This window comes from Protopterus annectens, chromosome 14.part0 (assembly GCF_019279795.1).
Source record: "Protopterus annectens isolate FY-2018-M chromosome 14.part0, PAN1.0, whole genome shotgun sequence".
Classification (NCBI taxonomy): Eukaryota; Metazoa; Chordata; order Ceratodontiformes; family Protopteridae; genus Protopterus; species Protopterus annectens.
Genome location: NC_056748.1, coordinates 919,377,825 through 919,403,545, shown reverse-complemented (window position 1 = coordinate 919,403,545; position 25,721 = coordinate 919,377,825). Strand labels below are relative to the sequence as shown.

The 25,721-nt window shown below is 40.9% G+C and overlaps 1 protein-coding gene across 3 annotated transcripts in view; it reads left to right on the top strand.

The window, feature by feature from the left end:
• The window catches only part of CUTC (cutC copper transporter), a 720,869-nt gene that overhangs the window by 510,571 nt on the left and 184,577 nt on the right, over positions 1–25,721 (top strand). For all 3 annotated transcript variants that reach the window (XM_044056718.1, XM_044056716.1, XM_044056717.1), the window contains one exon: positions 19,825–19,852. In XM_044056718.1, coding sequence (XP_043912653.1) covers positions 19,825–19,852 — 28 coding nt within the window. The remainder of the gene's footprint in view (positions 1–19,824; positions 19,853–25,721) is intronic.

The window sequence follows — 25,721 nt, the reverse complement described above, 5'->3', positions numbered from 1 at the left end:
TGCCCTTTGGCTTATCTACTGCACCCAAGGTATTCACAAAGTGCCTAGCTCCAGCTGTTGCATTTTGCAGGCGAAGAAATATTCAAATATACCCATACCTGGATGATTGTCTAATTCAGGCAGAAAGCCAGGACATACTTTTGAATCATCTGACCATTGTAAAAAGGGTTCTAACTTGTCTAGGGTACACCATAAATGAAAATAAATCACACCTGGCACCCTGTCAACAAATTATATTCCTGGGAGCAAGCTTGAATACAACTTCCCAGATGGCTTACCTCACGCCAGAGAAACAAATTCATTTGACAACCTACTTCAAACAAGTGGCCATAAAAACCTGCTATCTTCAAGACAAATACTGCAAGCCTTGGGGTTCATGGCCTCCTGCATTCTTCTAATTCCATATGCAAGACTGCATATGAGGAAACTACAGTGGTATCTAAAAAGCCTATGGTGTCAACATTCTCAAGACCTAGAAACAATGATTCCTATCATACCTTGCCTACGCTTAGAGTTCCTTTCGTGGGCAGAGGCCTGCCACCAAAACAAGGGACTACCCTTCACACCATCCCCTGCAGCCCAAACCCTAACAACAGACGCATCAGACTATGCATGGGGGGGGCTCACCTGGCAGGGAAGTGCATTCAGGGCAAATGGAACCCAAGTCAAATGCACCTGCATATCAATCAAAGAAATGTTAGCTGTAAAGAATGCTCCGACAGCCTTCAAGGACCACATTCTTCCAGGACAACTAATGGTAAAGACTGACAACACCACTGTTATGTGGTACATAAACAAGCAGGGGGGTACACATTCTTACCCCCCCTGCAGACTAGACATGGCATTGTGGATCACAGTCTTGAGCTACCAAGTGCACCTACAAGCTCAGTTCCTGCCAGGAAAATTAAATACACTGTCAGACGGACTAAGCAGAAACCTCATGGACCCACACGAGTGGAAACTGGAACCAAGGATTTTCAACATGTTGACAATAAAATGGGGGTGCCCAGGTATAGACCTGTTTGCCTCTCTCTCGAACTACCAATTGGACAAATTTTGCACAAGGACTCTCCACAAACAAGCCCGGAAAGTGGATGCTCTGTTCTTCAGCTGGAAAAACCTATCAGTTTATGCCTTCCCCCCTCTGCCTCTGCTCTGCAAAGTACTACTAAAAATCAAACAGGACAAACCAAGGATAATTTTGATTGCTCCATACTGGCCACGCCAACACTGGTACCCCTTCCTGCGCAGTGTGTCACGGTTATCTCCATGGCACCTGCCTCAGACTCCTTCCCTGCTGTCTCAGCAGGAGAAACAGATTCTGCACCCTCACCTTCTAACACTGAACCTTGCAGCCTGGCTAATTACTTAATCTTTCCTTTACCATCCCTCAGCAAACCTGTGATGGATATCATTTTAGAGGGAAGGAGGCCACTTATGCTGAAAAAATGGAAAAGATTCTGTGCCTGGAACCAATCTCAAGGGAGGAGGAGAGCAGCGCCCAACTTACCTCAGATTTTACAATACTTAATTGAGATGCTTCACAAGGGCCTGTCTTTTTCCTCCATTAAAATCCACGCCTCAGCCATTTCAGCTTATAACACAGAACCTCCCCTCTTCTCTCATCCACTGCTCAAGCAGTTCCTCAGAGGGGCCAAAAATTTGAGACCACCCAGGAGAGCTCCAACCCCAGCCTGGGACCTTAACTTTGTCTTGGAGAAACTCACTCTACCTCCTTTCGAGCCAGCTGCTACTGCAGACTTAAAATTTCTTTCTTGGAAAACAGCTTTCCTTTTAGCAATCACGTCAGTTAGAAGGGTATCTGAATTATAGGCCCTTATGGCAGTGGAGCCTTTCATCATCTTTCATGCGGACATGGTGTCCCTCAGAACCAATCCATCCTTCATGCTCAAGGTGGTATCCAGTGTGGCTCTTAATCAGTCCATTCATTTGCCACCCTTCTTTCCCAATCCACAGAATAAAGGGGAACGGATACTGTATTCCTTAGATGTGCACAGACAACTTTGATTCTACTTGGACAGGACTAAATCTCAAAGGAAATCTTAACTGCTTGTGGCATTTGCTTTAGGGGCAGAGGGGAAGGCTATTTCAAAGCAAACCATTTCTAAATGGATAAACCATTGCATTCATTTCTGCTATAAGCACCATGGAAAACCTATCTCCCAGGGGATCAGACCTCACTCCACCAGGGCTGCATCTACCTCTACAGCCTTTCTCAGAGGCATCCCTACCAGGGACATCCTAGAAGCTGCTACCTGGAGTTCTGTACATACTTTCACTAAGCATTATCATTTGCCAATTTTCTCTAAATCCAGTGCTGGCTTTGCCACTGCAGTCTTGCAGGGCTTTATAGCTAGCCCTAATGCTATCTAAATTCCTCCTCCCAACCATAGCTTTGGGAATCTACCCAAATGTAATGACTGCAACCATGAAGCGGGAAGAACATAGTACAGTTGTGTACACTTACCATAAATGTAGATGTTCGAGTGTATTCACTGTTGCAGTCCTGGTTACCCTCCCTCCAGCCCCCTAACTTCTTTTGGCTATACCTCTACTTTCCTTTACTATGCTTAAAAGCCTTTTTGGTGTATTTGCTTTTTTGTTGGAGGTACATCCTTGTACTTTTATATTTAATTGCTTCCCATTAGGGGGGTACCTGACATCTGAGGCAAGAAAAATTGATGTAATGGCATCAGCTGCATGTTTTATAACACTGACGTCATGGAAGAAGGGACAGCAACCGACGCAGGACCCAAGACTTTGTTAATCAGGCCGACTGAGGACTACCTGCAAGCAAATAACCCAAATGTAATGACTGCAACAGTGAATACACTCAAACATCTACATTTATGGTAAGTGTACACAACTGTACTTTATTCATTCAACAAAAGACGTCTCTGATAACTTGGATTCATTCTTGACTAATAAGCATTTCTGGGGGATTGAGAAATGGTAGAAAAGATGTAGTGTTCTAATCAACTTGAAGTAGTCCATTTTAAATTTATAATTTTGAGGTAGATTTGTCACAGTAAATATCAAAGCATTACCTCTGTTTCGATTTGTGTATTTGAAAGTACATAACCCAAAATATTAATAGTATTCTGGAAATTTAGACGTCCACCTCCTGTATTAGGGGACTGAGAATTTGTTGCCAGTAACAATACCAGCATCAAGATGCCACATTTTTGGTGACTATGGTGCACAGCTCATCAAGAAATTACATTTCTCATTTATTTTCAGGACAGAGCTCTTACCTGTTGGCTTCTGTGAGTCCTGTTGCTAGACCAGATATTGCTAGATTGCTCCATTTCATAGTGTTAACTTTACTTCCTGTGAAAAAAAGGTTAAGAAAATGCCACTTCCACAATGGAGAATAGAATTTGGACCCTGACAATAATAAAAGGTACAGTAAATATTTCAATGCCTTTTAACACTATGGTGGTTATTCTTATTGGTCATGTCCCAGGGTACAAGACCATATGTACAGTCTAGAAAATTACAATACTATGCATTATTCTTGCAAATCTACCTGATAAGATGTCTTCAGATATTTCCAAACTTGCCAAGTGACTGCTGTCTTGTTATCATTGACTACTGGTCACTTAAAGTAAACGGTCTACCCCCGAGTTAATTTTCTCCAGGTCGGTATTAGACAATTTATAAGCTATCCTTTGTACAGAATTAGACTTTTTGCTGGAGGACACTTTACTCATGCATTTAACCCACTCCAGCACTGTCCATCTTCTACAACCTAGTGCTTCTTGTACAAGACAGGCTATACCCTCTCAAATTAGTTAAATGTAAGGAAAACCCACCCTTTGGATAATTCCTGCTCTAAAAAAAAAAAGCCTGGGAGATAAGGGTAGGAAATTATGAAAATCAGACCCAGCAACGTATGTAAACGTAATAGCTATCTTAAATTGCACAAGGAAATTATCAGAAAAATATACAGCACATTGACAGCTATGTACTAAAAATCAAGTATGTAATATGGACAAATGCCTGTTAACTCCTGTTATTTCTTCTATCACACTGAAGAACCAAACCAACAAATGGAACAAGCAGGCACGATGTAGAAAAATACACCACTTTAATAGTTCAAAAACCACAGGTAAAACAATTTTCCACTTTCTTCCCCAACTGCAAGGGACTTCATCAGAACAAATGAATGTGACATCCCAGCTATTTTGTGTGTCAGGACACACACAATTTACAGAAAGATAATTTCAGTCTTGCTAACAACCAACAAACTAATTACAAATGGTATCAAAATCAATACTTTGTTTTTGGTACACCATAATGACTACAAAGTGCTAAAAACAAGACAGTAACAGACCCAGATGGTGCACCCTGCCCACTAGCACTTCTGATATTTACTTAGGTTTTGTACTCGCTCCAAATCTTCCATTTCTTTCACCACAATTCTTTGAAGAATGTTTATCTTCCTTAAAAGAAGTAGCCTTAACTGAGACTAAAATAAAGGAAAGTAGGCGATTTCCTAAGAGACTTGTCAAGAATCCTTGGACAAAAGTATTATCTCTAGTTGATTTATTTCAGCAGAGCTCTGCCTTCTGAATTTGTTTCTGAGAATGTTTACTGTTTATATAATATGTAATATTAAGTTGTCTATCTCGCCTTCTTTCTTGCTTGTTGAGATCTCAGATCTTGTTGGGATCGGAGCCGACCCTCTGCTCCAACTCGGCCATCTTCTATAGCTCGAGAACTGTTTACTGGCTCGAGGCTACCCCAATATCCCATGATGCCTAGTGCTAGCTACCCAGATCTCGTTTGCCGCTTCAGCTGCGAGGTTCATTCTTACTGGCTCAGGCTCTTGTAAGTTAGTTTAATACTTTTTCTAGTGATTTAGGAGTTATTTTTTGATAGCTTAGTCTTTCGACATTATCGTTAATTAGCTTGTTGTAGTTTTAGTGTTACTCTATTTTTCCCTTAGAACTCGTTTAAGTTAGAGAGCCCCCCCCATCTCCACTTATTGTAGTGTTTTGTATTTAGTTTTAGTCTTCTCTTTTACTTCATAGGTAGCCGTTTAAGTTAGAGGCTTCCTATTAAAAAAAAAAAAAAAAAAAAAAAAACTTCTTGACTGTAGTTATTGTGTTTGTAGTATTTTGTTGTTGGGCCTTTGGCCAAAGACTTTCTGTGTAAGAGTAGATATGTCTAAACAATCCAAAGTGTCTGGATTCAAGAAGTGTGACTCATGCTGTCAGAAAATGTCTCTGACAAATGGGCACACTTCTTGCGTCTGTTGCATAGGCGCAGTGCACCTGCAGGACTCTTGTTCTGTATGCCACGCATTCAGCCTAAGGGTTCTGCAGGAGCGCAAAAATAAGCTGATATTAAGGGGTCTCCTTAAGCCCCAGGATTCACCGGCCAAGGCTCAGCCAGTGAAATCTCCTAAACCGACCAAATAGTCTGCTCCCAGCTCAGAGCTGTCATTGGCCCAAACATTACCGACTACCTCGGTTCCAGCTGGAACCGAGGAGGCTGCTTCCCAGTCGGTTCCACTAGCATCTTCGGAGCCATCTCAGACCCACAAGAGATGATACATTCGGCCCCTCGGTCTCCCCTGTTGCAGAGTGACCGCAGTCACAGATCCTCCCACTCCTCTCGGTCCTCTAGACTCTCGGATCACGATGTGGAGAGAGTGGTCAGTAGGTTGTTGAAGTCGCAGGCACTGGCCAAAATGTTATCCAGCCATCCTCAACAGGTGTCTTCTCCGCTCGCTTCCATCGATGTTCCTCCTCTGACTCCTCTGAGCTCGGAGCCGGAGTTTGCTAGGGTTCGAATCCTGGATCCGTCGGCACTGATAACTATTTCCCCTTCGGTTCCAATCCCCTTGATGGTGCCTTCTGTCGAGGGATCTTGGCGCCGAGACTCCCTTGTCATCTCCGAGGGGGCGAGTGGCATCGGACCCTTGTCCGACCCTTTTTCTCCCTCTTGGAGCTTCGGCGCAGGTGAGCTCAGCTCCTACATCAGCCTCAGAGCCGTCCCCCTCGGTGCAGAGAAGATTTCCGGTTTCCTCAGAGCCGGAGCCGCCTTTGCGTCATGGCAGGGATGCCTTCGATGTCATGAGGAGTGTACTGGCCCCTGAGTCAGCACCACGTTCGACCCCAGTAGTGCCTGCGTCAACCTCTGTCCCTCCTGCAGACCCCCAAGCATGTGGAGCCGACACTCCAGAGCACCCCATTGGGTGTTTCCTCTTCTTCCGAGGCCTCCCCTGATCATTCAGAGGAGGCTCCTCGGAAGAGGAAGTGCAAGAGGAAGCACATTGACTCCCCTGAGTCTGTCACTTCTGATGCAGATTTGGATGAATCGGAAGGGTCCCTGAGATCCCCCTCTGAAGATGTTTACTTTTCGGACATCCTAAAAATGCTTAGGCAGAGGGGGAACTGGACTGCCCTAGCCCCTACTGAGGACAAATCTGTATTCGTGGATGCGTTTGGTTCCCGCCTTTCCACCTCCTGGGTGTCTCCACCCTTTGATCCACTAATGTCTGTGGTAGCTCGAAGGGCTTGGTCAGCCCCGGATACAGTGGAACCAACCCCGAGGAGGCCCGGCAAGTTTATCACTGCACCCCCTGACAAACAGTCCCTTACCAAGGGTGTTCCCGTGGATGCCATGATAGTAGCAGCGGCCACTAAGAAGGAATTAGCGGAAACTTCTTCCTCTGTCCATCCTCCTAACAAGGAGTCTAGGACTATGGACAGATATGGGAAGCGAATGTTTGCTTCAGCGATCTTTTCCATGAGGTCACTGAGTTACTTATGCCATTTTACCAGGCTTCAGAGGAATCTCCTAAAAGAGCTTGGAGATACCCTCCAGGATTCATCAGCTGAAGGGGTTCAAGCTAAAGTAGCTTCTCAGCTGGCGACCCTTAATTCAGTGGTTAACTTCTCCATGAGGCTCATTTCCTATGCAGCCGATGGTGCGAGTAGAGCCACAGGCACAGGCTTGGCCCTTCGGAGACACTCATGGATGCGGCTGTGTAATTTTGCGGAGCCCTTTAGAGCGTCATTCACCAACACCCCCTTTGAAGGTTCATTTCTCTTTGGACCACAGGTGAAGCACACTCTCACTAGGTGTGAACAGGAAGGCAAGACTCTCTGTGCCTTGGGAGTCCATTTTTCCACTCCTTCCAGACCATATCCCAAAGGTCAGAAGAGTGGAAAAATGTGGTTTCGGAAATCCCAGGGAGCCTCGCCTGATACACCTAGTGACTTTTCCTCAGGGGCAGAGGAGGAAATAACAGACACCGCCCTCGAGGCAGAGGGGGTCCGCAGAACCAAGGCCGCAGAGAATCTTTCTCTGACAAGCCCTTCCAACATCCCTGAAGGTTGCCCGACTCTGGAGGTAGTCAGGGGAAGACTTTCACTGTACCCAAAAGCCTGGCAAGGCATTACATGAGACAAATGGGTACACTCAGTCATATCTGGAGGTGATGTAATTCCCTTCTTCCAATCTCCCCTATCGTCAAGCAAATCCCCCCCAGATCTTCCACCCAGTCTGAGGGCCGAAGCAGTCATATAAATTTCAAGATTGCTAGAAAAAAAGAGTCATCCAGGAAGTTCCGGCAGATCAACTCTGATCCGGAACTTACTCAAGGTTCTTTTTGGTACCAAAAAAGACAGGGGACTGGAGACCAATTTTGGATCTCAGCAGACTAAACAAGTCTGTTCAAAGAACAAGGTTTCGGATGGTCACGCTTCAGTCCATTCTACCCTTTTTGGGTCAGGACAATTGGATGTGCTCAACAGATCTCCAGCATGCGTACTATCACATCAAGATGGACAGGCGCTCCAGGAGATTCCTTCACTTCCGGCTGGGAGCCAGTCATTATCAGTTCAGAGCTCTGCCCTTTGGTCTCACCACAGCCCCCAGGGTGTTCACCAAATGTATGGCAGTGGTCACGGCTCACCTGAGACGTCAAGGATTCCAGGTGTTTCCTTATCTAGATGACTGGCTCCTTACTGCTACTACCAGGTATCAACTTCTTCAAGCCCAGGGGCTAGACGATCGCTATCTGTGCCTAGTTAGGCATTACCATAAATTTGAAAAATCTGCCTTGTTGCCCTGTCAATCTATTACCTATATAGGAGCAGATCTAGATACAAAAAGTATGTCCACAAGACTACCGGCAGACAGGGTGGCCACGATTCGGCAGCAAGTTCATATCCTCATGCAATGCAAAAAGGTACAAGTCTGGTTGGTCCTTCAAACTCTGGGTTCTATGGCAGCGGCAGTTCTTCTGATACCTCTAGCCCGCTTTCACATGAGAATCCTTCAGTGGCTCCTCTTCACACAGTGGTCCTTTCAACAACTCCCCATGTCTCACATGATCACGATTACAGAAACTTGCAGAAGACACCTTTCCTGGTGGATGGTCTCCCCGCTAGTGTCTCAGGGCAGACCATTCATCCAACCCCCTCCGGTTGCCACAGTGACCACGGATGCCTCACTGATGGGGTGGGGGGGGCATTATCAGGGCAGGACAGTCCAAGGCATATGGCAACCTCGCGAGTACCATCTGCACATAAATGTCTTTGAGATGAGAGCCATGCTACTAGCGTTGCAAGCACTTTAGGACTCCTTCCCTCCTGGGACCATTGCAATTCAGATGGACAACATGTCAGCAGTGTGGTACATCAACAAGCAGGGTGGAACCAGGTCCTACCCCCTATGTCGAGAAGCACTCAGACTCTGGCAGCGGGCAATTTCCTCCCAACGATTTCTGATTGCAGCGCACATCCCTGGGAAGTCCAACGTCATAGCAGACAGGCTCAGCAGAGCTATTCTCATGCCTCACGAGTGGTCTCTGAATCAGGTGGTTGCGGATGTCATCTTCCGCAAATGGGGACAGCCTTGCTGCAATCTGTTTGCAACCCCCTTCAGCACCAAATGCAGCAACTATTTCTCCCTTCTACCGCTTCTTGGTCATCCTCCCAGAGATGCTCTAGTCCACGATTGGCCTCAGGGACTTCTTTAGGCCTTCCTGCCTTTTCCTCTTTTACCCAAACTCATACAGAAAGCGATATTGTTGGGTTGCAAAATGATCCTCATTGCTCCTTACTGGCCTTGACAGATTTACTGAAAACAAAAACGGAACACCACTGCAGCCAGAACGATGTAAAAAGCCAGAAGCTTCATCAGCAGTTGAAAGGATTAAAACCAAATGCATTTAAAACATCACCACAAGCCACAATGTTGCTTAAGGGGCAGATGAAACTTAAAGGGCAACAATAACAAGGAGAGCGGGTGAAAACAAATACATAGTATGCCCTGTAAAACTTATATAAAAGAATAAAAACATTCTAAATGAAATGTGAAGCTAAAAGTTGTATATAGTACATATCAATAAACAAGAGCAACTAAATGTACTACTGCATCGGGTCACCTAACAGGAGCAAGCAATATGAAAAGCTACATATCAAAGGAAATCAATATGTTAAAGTTGCTATTACTTTAAACTATAGATGGAATAGAACATTCAATGGGCTTAACCCTAGCAAAGCAATATATGCAACATTATTCACTGTCCTTGGAGTTGACCAATGGGATAGGTTGGTACGCCACTAAGAGTAAAAAGTATTATCTAAGGTAGCTCTTATATTTAAGAATAGCAGCAATATTACAGTTTTCGTTTAGCCCAGGAAATGAAAAGGCGTCCAGTTGGAGTTGCCATTCGAGCTCACGAGTCTCAACAATGAGAGATTGTGGGCCACCTCTGATATCCATGCTGATATGGTCAATGCCCATAAACAGGAAGCTGTGGCCGCTGTTGTTAAGAATATGTTTTGACAATGCGTTGTCGCTTTTCTTATTGTTGATAGCGTAGATGTTTTGGTATATACGGTCACAGAAGCGTCTATCCGTTTTACCAACATAGAAAGCTGCGCAGCATTGGCAAAAAGCTACCTTAGATAATACTTTTTTACTCTTAGTGGCGTACCAACCTATCCCATTGGTCAACTCCAAGGACAGTGAATAATGTTGCATATATTGCTTTGCTAGGGTTAAGCCCATTGAATGTTCTATTCCATCTATAGTTTAAAGTAATAGCAACTTTAACATATTGATTTCCTTTGATATGTAGCTATTTTCATATTGCTTGCTCCTGTTAGGTGACCCGATGCAGTAGTACATTTAGTTGCTCTTGTTTATTGATATTTACTGTATACAACTTTTTAGCTTCACATTTCATTTAGAATGTTTTTATTCTTTTATATAAGTTTTACAGGGCATACTATGTATCTGTTTTCACCCTCTCCTTGTTATTGTTGCCCTTTTAAGTTTCATCGTTCTTTAAGCAACATTGTGGCGCTGTGGTGATGTCAACAAGCCAGTTACTTTGTTTTAAATGCATTTGGTTTTAATCCTTTCAACTGCTGATGAAGCTTCTGGCTTTCTGGAATGCTGTTTTGGTCTTGAAATAAATTGCTTTTCTTTTACATTGTTCTGGCTGCAGTGGTGTTCCGTTTGTTTTCAGTGAGTTTATTTGTTTCTTATTTAACTCGTTTGTATTATGTCTGCAACACCATAGAGTCCAGTAACGAACTTATTTGGTACCTGTAGTACCAGTACAGAGAACTCTAACGATCAAACGAACATGAAAGGGCTGTTGGTAGCTCTTTCTCAACGCTTAGATTGCATTAATCTAAGACTTGACAACATTGAAAGGTGGAGCGGAGACCATGTAACTAGTCGGTCTTTACACAAACTAACCTGCAAAATAATTCACTTGGTTCCAACGCATCATTCATTCCAGCTGGTCAACAACCTGCCCAGTCGATTTCACAAGGGTTGATAATTTGCAGCCTGCTTGCTAACAATGCTGCTTTGCCTTCCATGCCTGCAGGAAATGGCAGCAACTCTATGAATCCAGCGCCTAGACAGCTACCTGCTATGCCTAGCAGTCAACAGATTTCGGGTCACGGACCACTCATGGATGTGCCCTCATTGTCCGAATGGGCCAACAACTTAGCACCTCTTTCTTTTGGTGATTTTTCTGGAGCAGGGCCATCGGTGACGGACCCATCTGACTCGGGTAACATTTCTGATAACATAGCAGAGAAGCTGAGATTTCTAGATGGTAAACTACTGAAACTGAAAATTGCAATTAGAAGTTGCATATTTTAAACAATGTTTGGCTGAAGCTGTTATTCCTAAAGGATTAAGGAGTTCTTTTTCTCCTACTGGCCTTTTTTCGGATGCTGCTTTTGTTTCCGAATTGGAGTCTCTGTTCAATAGACAAGGCGCAGAACTCCTAGAATTAATGATTAAAAACTATTCCAAACAAATTACAATTTTATTGGAAGAAACATCCAACTTGGACAACGCGATTAAAGTTGATATTAACTTTGTTAGGTATAAATATGACTATGGCGTATTTTTACCAGCATTGATGCCCTACTGTCCAAACTTAAAGTTAACAAGGGCAAAAAGTTAACAAGAGACAGGTTGGCTTACCAGACGCACTGTGCATACCCGAATCTGGTAAAAAAGGTTACTAGACAAAATATCTATGCAGAAAGGGATGACCCAGCACATAACAGATGTGATAACGAATTGCTGGAAGAGCCCCTCTGTGATGAGGACATCACAGACACTAATAGTCCGGCTAGTCCTGTGCAAGGGCCTAGAAGAAGTAATAGGCTTAAAAACCAAAATAAAGCAAACAACTACAATAATCAACAGAGGCCTTTTTAGGGAAGAAGAACCAGAGGTACAAGAGGTGGAATTAATTGATGAAATTCCACCCCACATAGGCTGCATTTCTGGTGACGACAACCTGCCTCATGTCATTTCTAATCTTAAAGGCGACTTCCACATTTACAATTTCTCTAATACCTTGATTGACCAAGAACTGGTTGAACTTTTGGCAAAAGGGTTAAATTTTGCACCCGACCACCAATTTAAATTAGTTAAAACACTGGTGGATCTTAAATTTTATGTGAAATTAAACTTAAAAGTTTTTTCAATAGTGAATCTTCTGCACTGGACAACAAATTGAAATTAACTAGTTCATTCAACCCTCCTTTACATCCTGGTCTTCACATCTTTGAAAGCGCCTGTGAACTTGACCTGAGACACTTATTTTTCCACAATCGCAACTCAAGTTCAACAAGGAATATATCCCAGGATCAAGTCGCAAGCTTGAACAATCTCTGCGATAAAGCTGTCCGAGTCATTAAACCAGATAAGGGAGGTGGTCTAGTTATCTTCGACAAGGAAGATTACACCAGGAGAATGCTCACGGTACTCGATTCCCCTGCCTATGCCACTTCATCCTTGAACGAGCTGTCCACTGCATATAAAAGAATTAGAGGGTATTTCAGGGATCTTTTCCTGGAAGGCAGAATTGACATTGATACTTACAATTTTGTTGACATCACCATGCCTAAAGTACCAGTCATGTTTGGGATCCCCAAAATTTACAAGAGCCTTTCAGATCCACCTATGCGGGCACTAGTTGACGGAAGAAGTTCTATCACGCACCCCTGTGCCCGTATCATTGATAACATCATTGGTAGATATTTGAAATCTATCCCGCAGATTTGTAAAGACTCTTCTCAACTCGATTAATGATGTGCAATTCAACGCTGATCTTAATTTCCTGACTATAGACGTGGTGGATTTGTACACCTCCATCCCTCACGAGAAGCGGTTGAATGGATTGAACTCATGCTACGGGAACTTGGGGCTCCAGTAATGACATTCATATTGTCACTGTCTTGCTTGACATTGTCTTATCCTCTAATTTCTTCATTTTCAACAATCAATACTTCTTGCAAAAGAAAGGAATTGCAATGGGTTCCCCGTGTGGCAGTTGTTTTGCGAATCTATTTGTAGCCTACTGGGAGAAATTTTTCCTATTTAATTCTCCTATTTTTCTGAGTTGTTCAAAAATCTACACACGATTTTTTTTCATCCTTTTTGTAGGAGGTGAAGAGGAAGCTCTGGAACTCATTTCATACATGAATTCCACAACTGAATTTTTAAGATTCACACACCATTTCTCTTCCTCTGTCATCGACTACTTGGATGTACAACTGGTAAAGGACAATTTCAACAACAATTTTGTTCTTCCATTTTTAGGAAAACCACCTACTGCAATTCCTTCTTGCATTTTTCAAGTTGTCACCCTTGGAAACAGAAGAGGTCGATCGTGAAGGGACAACTAGTGAGGGCAGATGAAGCCTTCAAAAAGAATGTGCCTTACTTAAAGACTTCTTCTTAAACAGAGGATACCCGGTAGACTTGGTCATTGATTTGACTGTGGAAGTCTCCTCTAACGCTTGGAGGGTTTTCTTACACCTCTTCTCTCCTCTAGATCTCCCCCCTCGCCAAGTGGAAGACCATTAGACACATTGGATCCATTGCCTTTGGACCCATCTTGTGGGCAGGATACTATTGTTGTGGACACCAATAAGGACCCTGACTTCTCGGCCAGTTTTATTACTGCCTTCAACACAAACTCAAGGCATATTTGTTCCATTATGAGGAAGAACTGGTTTTTATCATGAATTACGATAGGCTAGGTTTATCTCCTATCTTCGGTAATAACCTTAAAGATATTTTACAGAGAAATAATGTGATCACTTGAGAATAAAGGGCACATCTACTTGTGGGTGTTGCAAATGGTGCAGATACCTGCAGTAGGTAACTCTTTCATCATTGGGGAGAGGAAATATTTCATCAATCACAAAATTAATTGTAAAGGCCATAGTATCGTAGCTTTTGCCAATGCTCGCAGCTTATGTTGGTAAAGCGGATACCGTATATACCAACACATCTACGCTATCAACAATAGCGACAACGCATTGTCAAAACATATTCTTAACAACAGCGCCACAGCTTCCTGTTTATGGGCATTGACCATATCAGCATGGATATCAGAGGTGGCCCACAATCTCTCATTGTTGAGACTCATTTCTGGGCTGGGCTAAGCAAACTGTAATATTGCTGCTATTCTTAAATATAAGAGCTACCTTAGATAATACTTTTACTCTTAGTGCAACCTATCCCATTGGTCAACTCCAAGGACAGTGAATAATGTTGCATATATTGCTTTGCTAGGGTTAAGCCCATTGAATGTTCTATTCCATCTATAGTTTAAAGTAATAGCAACTTTAACATATTGATTTCCTTTGATATGTAGCTTTTGTCATATTGCTTGCTCCTGTTAGGTGACCCGATGCAGTAGTACATTTAGTTGCTCTTGTTTATTGATATTTACTATATACAACTTTTAGCTTCACATTTCATTTAGAATGTTTTTATTCTTTTATAGAAGTTTTACAGGGCATACTATGTATTTGCCTTGTTATTGTTGCCCTTTTAAGTTTCATCAACATTGTTGTGGTGATGTAGTCAATTTAAATGCATTTGGTTTTAATCCTTTCAACTGCTGATGAAGCTTCTGGCTTTCTGGAAACTGTTTTGGTCTTGAAATAAATTTTTCTTTTACATCGTTCTGGCTGCAGTGGTGTTCCGTTTTTGTTTTCAGTGAGTTTATTTGTTTCTTATTGGCCTTGACAGATTTGGTTTCCGTTCCTGCACCATTATCTCCTCGAGCAGCCCTGGACCCTGATCCTATTCCAGACCTGCTGATTCATCAATCAGGAGAGCTGCATCGATCCCTCCAGACACTCCAGCTCACAGCTTGGTTGATCCAGTTCCAACCCTAGCCAGGCTTCCCAGCATTTCCCCGGCTGTGTGTGAAATTATTGTATCCTGTCACAAATCTGCTACTAGGAAGACATATGCTAGCAAATGGAAGCGTTTCTCTTACTGGGCAGAGGCTAGGAACATAGATAACTTTTCAGCCCCAATTCATGAGATCTTGGAATTCCTAACTGAGCTTTTTCACTCTGGGTCCACTTCTGCCACAATCAGGGTTCAACTAGCGGCCATATCTAACTATCATGTTGGCTTTTGTAATCTAAATATCATGTCTCATAAGTTGTGTAAAGCTTTTCTTAGAGGGACTACTCTCCTTAGGCCCCCATTGAGAGATCCTCCTCCTCCTTGGGACCTTAATTTGGTACTAACCTCCTTAATTATGCCCCCTTTTGAACAGTCAGCTTCCTGCTCCCTTAAGTTTCTATCTTGGAAAACTCTCTTTCTGGTAGCTATTACCTCAGCCAGACGTGTATCGGAACTTCAAAAACTTCAAACGCTAAGGCTTCATTCTCCGTACTTAGTCTTTCACAAGGATAGGGTAGCACTGAGAACTAATCCATCCTTCCATCCTAAAGTGTGCTCAGAAAATAATCTAAACCAATCCATAGACCTTCCAGTATTTTTCCCTAATTACACCAAGGAGGCAAAATCCAAGTTGTACCTTTTGGATGTTCATAGACAACTGCGTTTTTACTTGCATAGAACGAAGGATATAAGGAAGTCGGACCAGCTCTTCCTTTCTTATGCTAGGGGCAAACAAGGTCTCCCAGTTTCCAAAGTGACCCTCTCCAGGCGGTTGTCTCACATTATCACCTTCATTTATCAACTAAGAAACAAAGAATTGCCTGCCAAACCGAAAGGCCATTCTTCTAGGGTTTTGGCCACTTCTGTAGCCTTCCAGTCTAGGTTGCCCATGGACTCTATTTGTGCCGTGGCCACATGGGCAAATCCTCATACCTTTATTTCTCATTGCAAGTTAGACATGGCCTCCAGGAATAGAGCTAACTTTGGTTCCACTGTTCTGAAGAATCTGTTCCAATGAGCCACCCAGGATCATAGGTGCTAGGGACGCTGTCCCAACAAGCAAGAAACAAAGGCGAGATAGACAACTTAACATGAAGAAGTTATGTACCTACCATAATGTTCCATGTTAGTTGTCTTCATCTCGCCTTCTTTCTTGCGTCCCACCCTCCATCCCCCTGTCCTACTGGACCGAGAGGAGTTTAGGTTTCACTGGCTGAGTATTTTCTGGTTCGTTTCCTCTACTGACTTAGAGAGTATAACCGGTATGCCCAACCTGTTAGTTCGGTCAGATTATTCTTGCTATTTCTGGGGTTAGCTATTACAAACAAAATCTGGGTAGCTAGCACTAGGCATCATGGGATATAGGGGTAGCCTCGAGCCAGTAAACAGCTCTCGAGCTATAGAAGATGGCAGAGTCGGAGCCGAGGGTCAGCTCCAATCCCAACAAGATCTGAGATCTCAACAAGCAAGAAAGAAGGCGAGATGAAGACAACTAACATGGAACGTTATGGTAGGTACATAACTTCTTTTTACTACTTACTACACTGAACTTTACTCTGTGGAGTACCACAGTTAATGTCAAGCATGCATATTGTTGTATATATTGTATGTAGTTTCCCCCCCCCCCCTTGGAAAAGACTTTCTTTTCTTTACAATTGTATTGTTGCTATTTACAACAACAACTAAATGTATTTCAGTTTATATGTCAAAAAAGTAAATGCACATTTTTTTGAAGAAAAAAAATCTAAACTTCTCTTCATGTTCAGAAGTAATGGTAAATAAAGTCTTATCCTATAAGATGTCGAAACAGATTTACACATTTTAGGAAACCACATGAGCTTTTGCTGTCAGAGTACTTCTATTTACCCTGGAATATGGATTCCCTATACTTTCTTTACTATCATCACAGACCCCCACATTAATTCAGGCTGTGCAGTTTGCTCCCATTTCAAGCAAGAAGTGCACTCCTACTAAGGATATAAATATACAAAGTACTTCATGACCGATATTTCTCCCTGCCATAACAAAAAAACAAAAATAATTGTTTGAAAGACATTAATAATACCCATTGCAAAATAATGAGGAATCTGTGCTAGTCAAGCTACTCTTAAAACGTAGCAAGCACAACTGAAAGGGGCCTTCAGTAAACTAGCAACAGCATACTGGAATGATCTCCCATGACCATGGTGCCAGGTTGTGGCTAAAAAAAGGTCTGTCAGTCTGTCTACTTACTTGTTTATCAGACTGAAATAAGTAAATAAAAATAAATCTTACCAGGTTTGATAATACTGATAGTAATATTAAATGGAAATGACTTGGGTTTCTGCAACTTCTGTTGTAATACCAGGGTGCCAGAGTTGTAGTCATCAATGAATACTTTTGTTTTTTTGAAGCATGATTTTTTTTTTTATTGTTTCCATTGGTAGCAATATCAACAGTACTGTTGTGAGTGGTATGCTGCAAGCTGATGTCTAGCTATACAGGTAGTCTTGTCCTAAAGATTACAGAAGACTCGGATTAGCTAGGTACTCTGTCCTAGAGATTGCAAAAGATGCACATCATATCAAATTCAAGTTATGTATTTACCATAATGTAACATTTGTAAGAAAACGGCACCCTTTCTCCATCCGTGGTGTTTCATCTTTGTTTTGCCTATTCTCCTTTTCAGAGCCCAGATTATAAGAGGAGGAATTAGAGAGTATGAAATAACTAGTGCATGGTTACAAAGAGGTTTCTAAGCAGACAAGGAATGTTTATACTGCTGAAGGCTCTTAATGCCTGTAGCACCAGACCTAAAGGTTTCTGAAGCTGGATCACTTTCGTACTGTGCTGGCATTATGTTAAGTGCATAACATTTGCTAATTTTGTGCTATTGTAGTCTCTGAGTTGCAGAGTACTTCACTGTAGATGAAATAATTTAAAACTGTATCCACTATAGCCCCAAACTGCCCAACAGCAAAATGTCCTTTGTTCTCCAACAAGCTTTATTCTAGCATCTCGGCTTCCGGGTCTTTGTAGGTTTGTAAATATTGCAAAAGTCAGTATTTAAATACTATCAACAAATAATGACTTTTTATTAAGTAATGACCCTTAAACTTTACTAAAATATTGCAGAAGAGCTTTTATGGATTTATATACTTTGCTAGCCAGGTATCCTATTTTAAATGTTTTATGTACTTTGCTAGCCAAGTGTCCTATTTTAAAGTCCGTCATGGAAGTGTTTTTAAAACCAGCATTACTCTGCACATAAAATACAGTGCATCTACATGATGGCATTCCTGAAAGTGTCTTGCAACTTGATTTACTACACTGTGACAGGTTATTTCTCTTAAATGCGTATGTGTCCTTAAATTAGGCATTCAGATGAACATGGGATGGTTTAAAATGCAGTACTAGAACAACTGAACAGGCAGGGTGTGGACAGATTACTTTTTAAAATTATGACAAATAATATTAACAGAATTTATTTCTGTTTTAAGGTGAACTTTCTTGCATATAAAGGGAAGTGGCCATAGAGCAGAATTTGCCCCACCTGTGATTATGTCCTTATGGGCATTTTTAAGAGAGTACTTTTACTAGTGTGGGCATTTTGAAAATCCTTTCATATTTTGTAGCAGAAGTATTGATGACTTATTGCACACAAGCTTAATTTTTGTTTGAGTGAAAATGCATCACATAGTTATGAATTTGTTTAACTCTGCCTTGGAGGACAGTAAGTTTATTTTCTACTAATTTGTTTCCTATACAAAACTATTTTTGCATGAGACTAATTTTTTGTACATCACTTTTATAGTAATCTTTTTGAGAATTATGGAAATCTTTGACCAATGTAGCAACTCTATACTTGATAAGTGAAGATAATAATGCTCCCAGAACTACTGTGAAATATACTTTGGAACTATAAATCTGTATTTTTAAGTGCCTTACTTATCTCAAACCCCTGTGTCATAATGAGGACCCTACAGTTAGTCATGGCAAATTGGTATTAGTGGCCTGCAAATATTACATCAGAGTATTTTGTCCATGCTGTGGTGATCAATATGAATGGAGAAAATGTGTATTAGTATCTGAGAAGGGAATTATGAAAGATGAGTAAGTATATTAGTATATGATACAATAATTATCAAAGTTGATTAAGTGTTCATCTTTGTAATATTGTGTATAGTTTCTGAGACAAGTAAAAAGGCAGTGTCGGTCTTAATGCAGCTTTGGGAAGAGCCGGCTATAACCTATTTAATCCTTGTAGTCAGTATGTATGTCAAAGTGTTATTCTGTGAGCAGATATAGTTTCTCAAAAGGTGAATTTGCATTAAATCTATAGTGAAATCTGTCAGTCATTGGAAACTGTGGCTGGGTTTACATCTGTGTCTGAAATTGCAGAAGGAGCCTTTAGTATGTACTACTACTATTTTCTGCCAGTGTGTAGAAGAAAATTGAACACCACGCAATATGAATTTAATTATTTTTTATTTTTTGTAATATTTTTATAGCTGTCTTGATAGCCTTGTTTGAGCAGTTCCTAATTTGTCAGTGCCTTATATCATAGGTCCATTCAATTATTCTAAGTACTTTGGAAACTGCATTACCTCTGTAATGAAAACAGGGTTGCTCCTAAAAATATCAGAAGTTTTTCTACATAGCATAACAAATAACATTTAACCAGTTTGCTGAATCACACAGTGCAAACACTGAGTGAGCTTGTAAGTCATCCAGTCTAGGCAAGATCAGAAGTAAAAGCATCACGATTGTCTGTGTACCAATCATTAGCTGTTTTTGTTAACATGGTAGGTGAAGTGTCCCCATAGCATGGTCAGAAGGTGAGGCATAGATCACAGAAACCAAGAGATAGCAAATAGTTTAAAAGGCCATGTACTGTAATGGGAGTATACGGTTATAATGAACAGGTAGTGTTGTGCGAGTGCTGTGGAAGGCTTCTCTACAGGTTTTGAGAAAGCACTTTATCATCATCTGTAAATGCTGTAAGGCTACATATGTCATTTTTATGTTTCCAAAAAGATGGTAAAACATATTTAAAATACATAATATAAGGAAAAATTATAATTAATGTCTTGTATCTATTTGCAGGCAAAAGGAAGAATCATAGTTATGCCAGGTATTGTACCTCATTTTCTTCAATTTCCACATACCACCTGCAAGATCTGCCTTATACATTGTTTCCTTCAATTTAGTAATGTATACATCTTCATGGTGTAGAATGTCACCCCAATAGCCAAGTAAGCTGTAGCATAACGCCATGCGCTTGGAGTGTAAACTAAGGATTTTCTTCGAGTGACGTCATTTACTCTGAAAAAATTAAAATGCTGCATTAGTCAAGACATAGAGATGCTAGCTGCTTATTTTCATTATTTAACGTAATAATATGTAACATTCATTTAAAGTGAACAGGAATGGCATTTGCATCAGTTACCCTTGCCATTTTTATAACAGGACTAAAATACGACTAATTCAATTTTACCTTTCCAGATAAGGATGCAGAGTTAGAATTATTACAGGTCTCTTAAAATATCCTGAACATGAATATGTAAATGATTTTGACAGGTATGATCCAGAAGTCCTGTTACATATGCTTTTTAGGTTGCCCAAAAAAATATTTGTTGACTTATCCAGTTCTATATTTCTCTCCTTATTTTTTGCGTTGGTTTGCACTCGTGTTCAAGTACAAGACTTTGATTCAACTGCTGCAAGAAAAGGTTCATGCAAACAGAACTTAACGTCTAAAAGATTTGTCCACGTAAAGATCCGAGCTTGGATGTTGATAGCCATGTAGTGCCATGTGAATCAACAGGGCAGGTTTACTACTGTCCATCAATGAGTGTGAAAATGTCAACATCTATGTTTGAAAATGAGCATATTTGTGTGTTCTAACTACAGATAGTGCAGCAGCCTTCAATTTTTTTCTTTTAGTAGGCACTCTGCAGTTTTCTGTGTGTGACTGTTGCCCATGTTGATGCAAGGGGTCTAGTTTAGTAGATCGAATTAACACAACCAAAATTTAAAATGTTGACACGATAACATCGAAAGGTTACAAGACCAATAGTGCAGAAGATTGGAATGTAGAAGATTAAACCAGGTATATATTCTAAATGGAGATCGCGGTACAGTCAGGATCAGGATGTCTACCCTTTTCGTCACTGTAATGCGATGTCTGAGTTGGTATATAAACACAAAAAGATGCAAGGGCTCCAATGAAAACCAGTAAATCCAAAACAAGAACCCAGAGACGCACAATAAAGCTCCCAGTCATGGAAGAAATTGCCAAATGTACCACGTGTTTTTCGACAGCATAAACACTCGGAGTCAGTTAAAATCACACTTTTATTGAAATCACCAGCATTAACGTTCAAAACATATGTTTTCATTTAGTCACTTCATCCCCATGTCTGGAACATCCCCCTCCAGTTTTTTGGCATGTTCCACAGAAGGCCTTCTCCCTCACTGTGAACAGGACTTCATGTGGGTGTGTGACAAACAGTATCACAGAGGGTAGTTGGAAATACCTCTTAAAACAAACACTGTGGGACAGGCCAAAAAACTGGAGGGGGATGTTCCAGAAATGGGGACAGAATCCCACATCTGATGAAGTGACGAAACGAAAAACACATGGTACATTTGGCAATTTCTTCGCTGACTGGGAGCTTTATTGTGCGTCTCTGGGTTCTTGTTTTGGTATATACAATTTACAGGTATGTCTAACTTTTATGTATTTGCGGGGGGGGGGGCAAGCCCTCCTGCTTCCCCCCCCCCCACATCCTGCAAATTACATATACCAACTGCAAGATCTTACTACAGTGAAGAAAAGGGTAGATTTCCCAATCCTGACTGTACGGCACTCTCCTTTTAGAATATATACCTGGTTCAATCTTCTATGTTCCGATCTTATGCACTCACTCTTGTAAACTTTCAATGTTATCGTCTCGACATTTTAAATTTTGGTCGTGTTGATTTGATCTACTAAAGTAGATCCAATACAATTAATGAACAGAAAGATTGTGAATTACTTCAAAAATGATCAGAAAGAGGAAAAGTGTTTAAACTGTAATGTAAACTTGAAAATATGAAGAAGTCACATAATTTATAGCCACAGCAGAACAGTAGTGTTTCATCACAGACTAATAAAGAGAAATGTCACTTTACAGTGTCACTGTTAAAAGTTAGAGATTGAAAAATCCTTCCAGTACAATTTAACACCCATATAAGAGCAGTAGACATATTTAGAATTGCAGCTAGAGACAGTAACTTCGTTAAACACACAATAAGCAAATAAGAAATATGTTAAACATTTCATTTTACTGAAATATGGTGAAGTTGGCCATATCCCTTGAACTGTAATTGGCACTACCAATGCACTCAGTCACTGCTATCCTGCTTAAATTAAATCTTGGGAAATAATCCACCTTCTTTGGAGTTAATTCTATCATGAGCTTTTAACTGCTAACAGACTATTAATGAATATTTTTCATACTACTGACTTTATTATTGCGATGCCAAGCTCCTGTACCTGGTGGTTATTTTTTTTCTGTTGAGAAAGTGGACAGTGTGCTTTAACATATGGATGTATGTATAGAAAAGGGAATGGTAGGGTTTGAAAGCAGTTACTCTCATTCTGTTTATCATTTTCCTTTTATGTAGTTTTGTTGACCCAGTTTGTATGAGTGTAGGTCTCTATTTCAGTTAATATCTAAATAAAATTATTGTAGTATATATATACCTGTTCATGAAGGATGCACATATTGCCATGGAGGTAACTCATTAAACTGGATAATGTTAAAAAAATGATGTAGCTTGCACCTACTCACAGGTCACTTCAAGTTTTAACTCTTCCTTTCCATGACAGATACTACCTTGCAGGCTCCTGGTTTGAAGTACTGTAATTATATAGTACAAGCTGAGCATGTTTTTAATGAAGTATAGCCATCTAATTTTTTTGTAGCAGTCCATGTTGCAGAATTGTCTTATTTATGTAGTGGGTACACATTTTTTAAATATTTGCAGTACTAAATCATATAATGAATTATAATGCAAGTATATACATAATGCAAGTCTTAACAGTCACAAACAACAAGAGGGAGAAGGCAGTGAAAGTACATCAACCTGTAATTGTCTAGGCAAACAGAAACTAAATATTTGTTTGTTTGACTGGGGAAGTCCAGTGGGCCAAGATGAGCCTGTTTTCAGTGGAGGCCTGGGGATAAAAGCTCCACAATAATTGCAAGTTACATTTCACATGTTACAAAAGGACATAGTTCATACAGCTAATTAAACATTTACAGATAAGATCCATGATATTTGCATTTGGCTTGTCACAGTGTTACAAAAATGAAAGATATAATTCAATATAGAAATTTCAACATTTACATAAAGTGAATATATTTGTTATAAACTCAGTTGTAGGTTTAACATTTCAAAATATATCAACTGAAAATATCCACAGACCAGGTAACCAAAGGGAGGAAGAACAGCAAAGTCCTCTGTAGAAAACACTCAATTGAATAAAACCACAGTAGTTGAGTGCTTTCATCCCTCTCATAGGGGCTTCTTCAGAAGAATGATTTTCTGAAAAATCTTATGTGATGAGAAAATCACTGTGTGCTATACAGCTTATAAGTAAGGACATAGTATCCAAGAACTTATTGCTCCAATGTACTCTGTTCTCATCCAACCAATCGCTGAGTATAACGCACCCTTCAGCATGTACCTGACCATGCACTTGAAACAGCTTGAGACACCAGAAAGGCTCCCCACAAAAAGAACGTAGGGAGTAAACAAGTTTTCCCAAGCTTCTGTGGTTTTGCATTGGAATGTATTATATTATACAGATGTTTTTGCTACATAAGTTGTTCTGAAGTCTCCATCTGGAACCTTGAAGACAAATTCATATAAGCAAGGAAAGACTGATCAGCATTTCTACCATCATTCAGCAAAATAATAAACCTCTCCAAAGCATTGTGTTTGCAGAATGTTTAACTTTTATGTAAATTTTTGTTTGATACAAGTGAAAATGTATACTGCGCATAGGAAGAATTACCACATTCTTGTTGCAGTTGATTTTATTACAAAGAATAATTTAAAAAATTGTTATAATCTCACCTATTAGGCTTAGAAGATTTAAATGATTAGTTTATCTGTTATTGGAGGGGGTTCAGACTCCGAGGTGGCAAGACCTTATCTCTGCAGTACATTTGGTTGAGTATACATGGTTGAAGTGACACTTAGCCTCAGAGACATACAGCTGTTGCAGTTTTTCTGTGGACAAAGAAGCACACAGTACCACACCCACAACGTTAGTAACCAAGTGCATGGGGTAAGGGAAGTAGTGTGTATTGTGCTTGTTGTACAGTACATGCTTATATGTACATCTAGAAATGAGCTGTAGCATGGGGGAAATCTTGCATGCTACTCTACTCACATTTATACTCCAGTATGAGTTTTAGGTAATGTTTTCCTAGACACTGTGAAGGGGGTAATGATCCACATACACCATTAATAAGAGCAATATCCATTGTGCACTGCACTTTACTGCCACTGACATGCCCAATGGGCAGTCTTTTCTTGATGCCTTCCATACTACCTGCTGTCTGTTGGTGCACTTGGTTATCGAATATGTGGACTTGACATTGCATGCTTTTGTTTCCCCCACAGGGAATTTGCAACAACAATGCGTCTCTGCAGCTGATTGACACTTCTGTGCTGGGCCCGCTCTTCTTTGGCATCTATTTTTCAGAAATGATGGCCAATATCAAGAGCCTCTGGCTTACCAAGTTAGCAGATGATTGCAGGCTAAAAAGAATCATAGAACCCCCCCCCCTCAAGATGCCATCATATTACAGGAAGGTCCAACATGGACAAATTACTAGTGCCAAAGTCTCAACTTAAACCTCAATGCCAAGAAATGCATAATATTACCTTTTGGGAATTCAACCACCCAGGGAAAAGCCTCATTGATAAAGCACCCCTAAAAGTAGACACAATAGTCAGTAATTTGTGGACCATTGTAGATAGTAACCTGGCTTTCGACCACCATGTCTCTACACTAAAATAGGTATGTTTAAGTATTTCAATTGCTATTTTTGCCAGTATCTATATCATGGTTCAGCTGAAGCAGTTATTAATGGCAAAGAGAAGGATTCTTGGATATTTCAGATGTAAATAAAGATTTGTGGTTTATTTATCTTTCTGCTCATCTTGTTTTGCCTTTTATTTTGTCAGGACGAGAGAACTAGATCATAGAATTTATGAATGTATGTATGCTATCACAGTAGAAGATACAATGCAGTTAGCAAACATTGATGTTCATCGTGTTACACTGCTGCAGTCATCACACTTGGGTTATACTGCCGTCAGGCGGTCTCGCAGTTGGCCAGAGTTCCAAAGTCTTGGTCCGGCGTCGGTTGCTGTCGCTTCTTCCCTGACGTCAGTGCGTCAGGGGTATATAAGGGGCATCCGACGCCATTTTCTTCAGTCTTTCTTGCCGCATGGTGCCCGAAGCAGAAGCAGTTCGCAAGTGCCGGTCGGCTGACTCCTGAGATTTTCAAATCGAATTTCAGACCAAAGTCTTCAATAAAGCTAAGTACCCCATTGGGGAACCTTTTCTTGCCTCAGTCCGATGTCAGAAAAAGTTAACAATTGCATTTCTTGTGGGAAGCAAATACCTCATAAGGACTTTCATTCTTATTGTATTCCTTGCCTAGGCCCAAACCACGACATCACAGGTTGTCGGTTTTGTGCTAGGTTTAACAAATGAACTATTAAACGTCTGTTTGAGTTCGCCCAACATTATTTTGGTAGGAAATTTAATTATACCATGCCGTCGGAGCAACCGACGACCGGAATGCATAAAAAACGCAAAGATAAGGACAGGCAGCCGAGACCCAAACCAGACTCCGAGGCCTCTGCTAGGCCAGTCGCCAGTTCTCCGGTTTTCAGTGACGCACCTACGCAGCCCCTGACTGCTTATTTAGAAC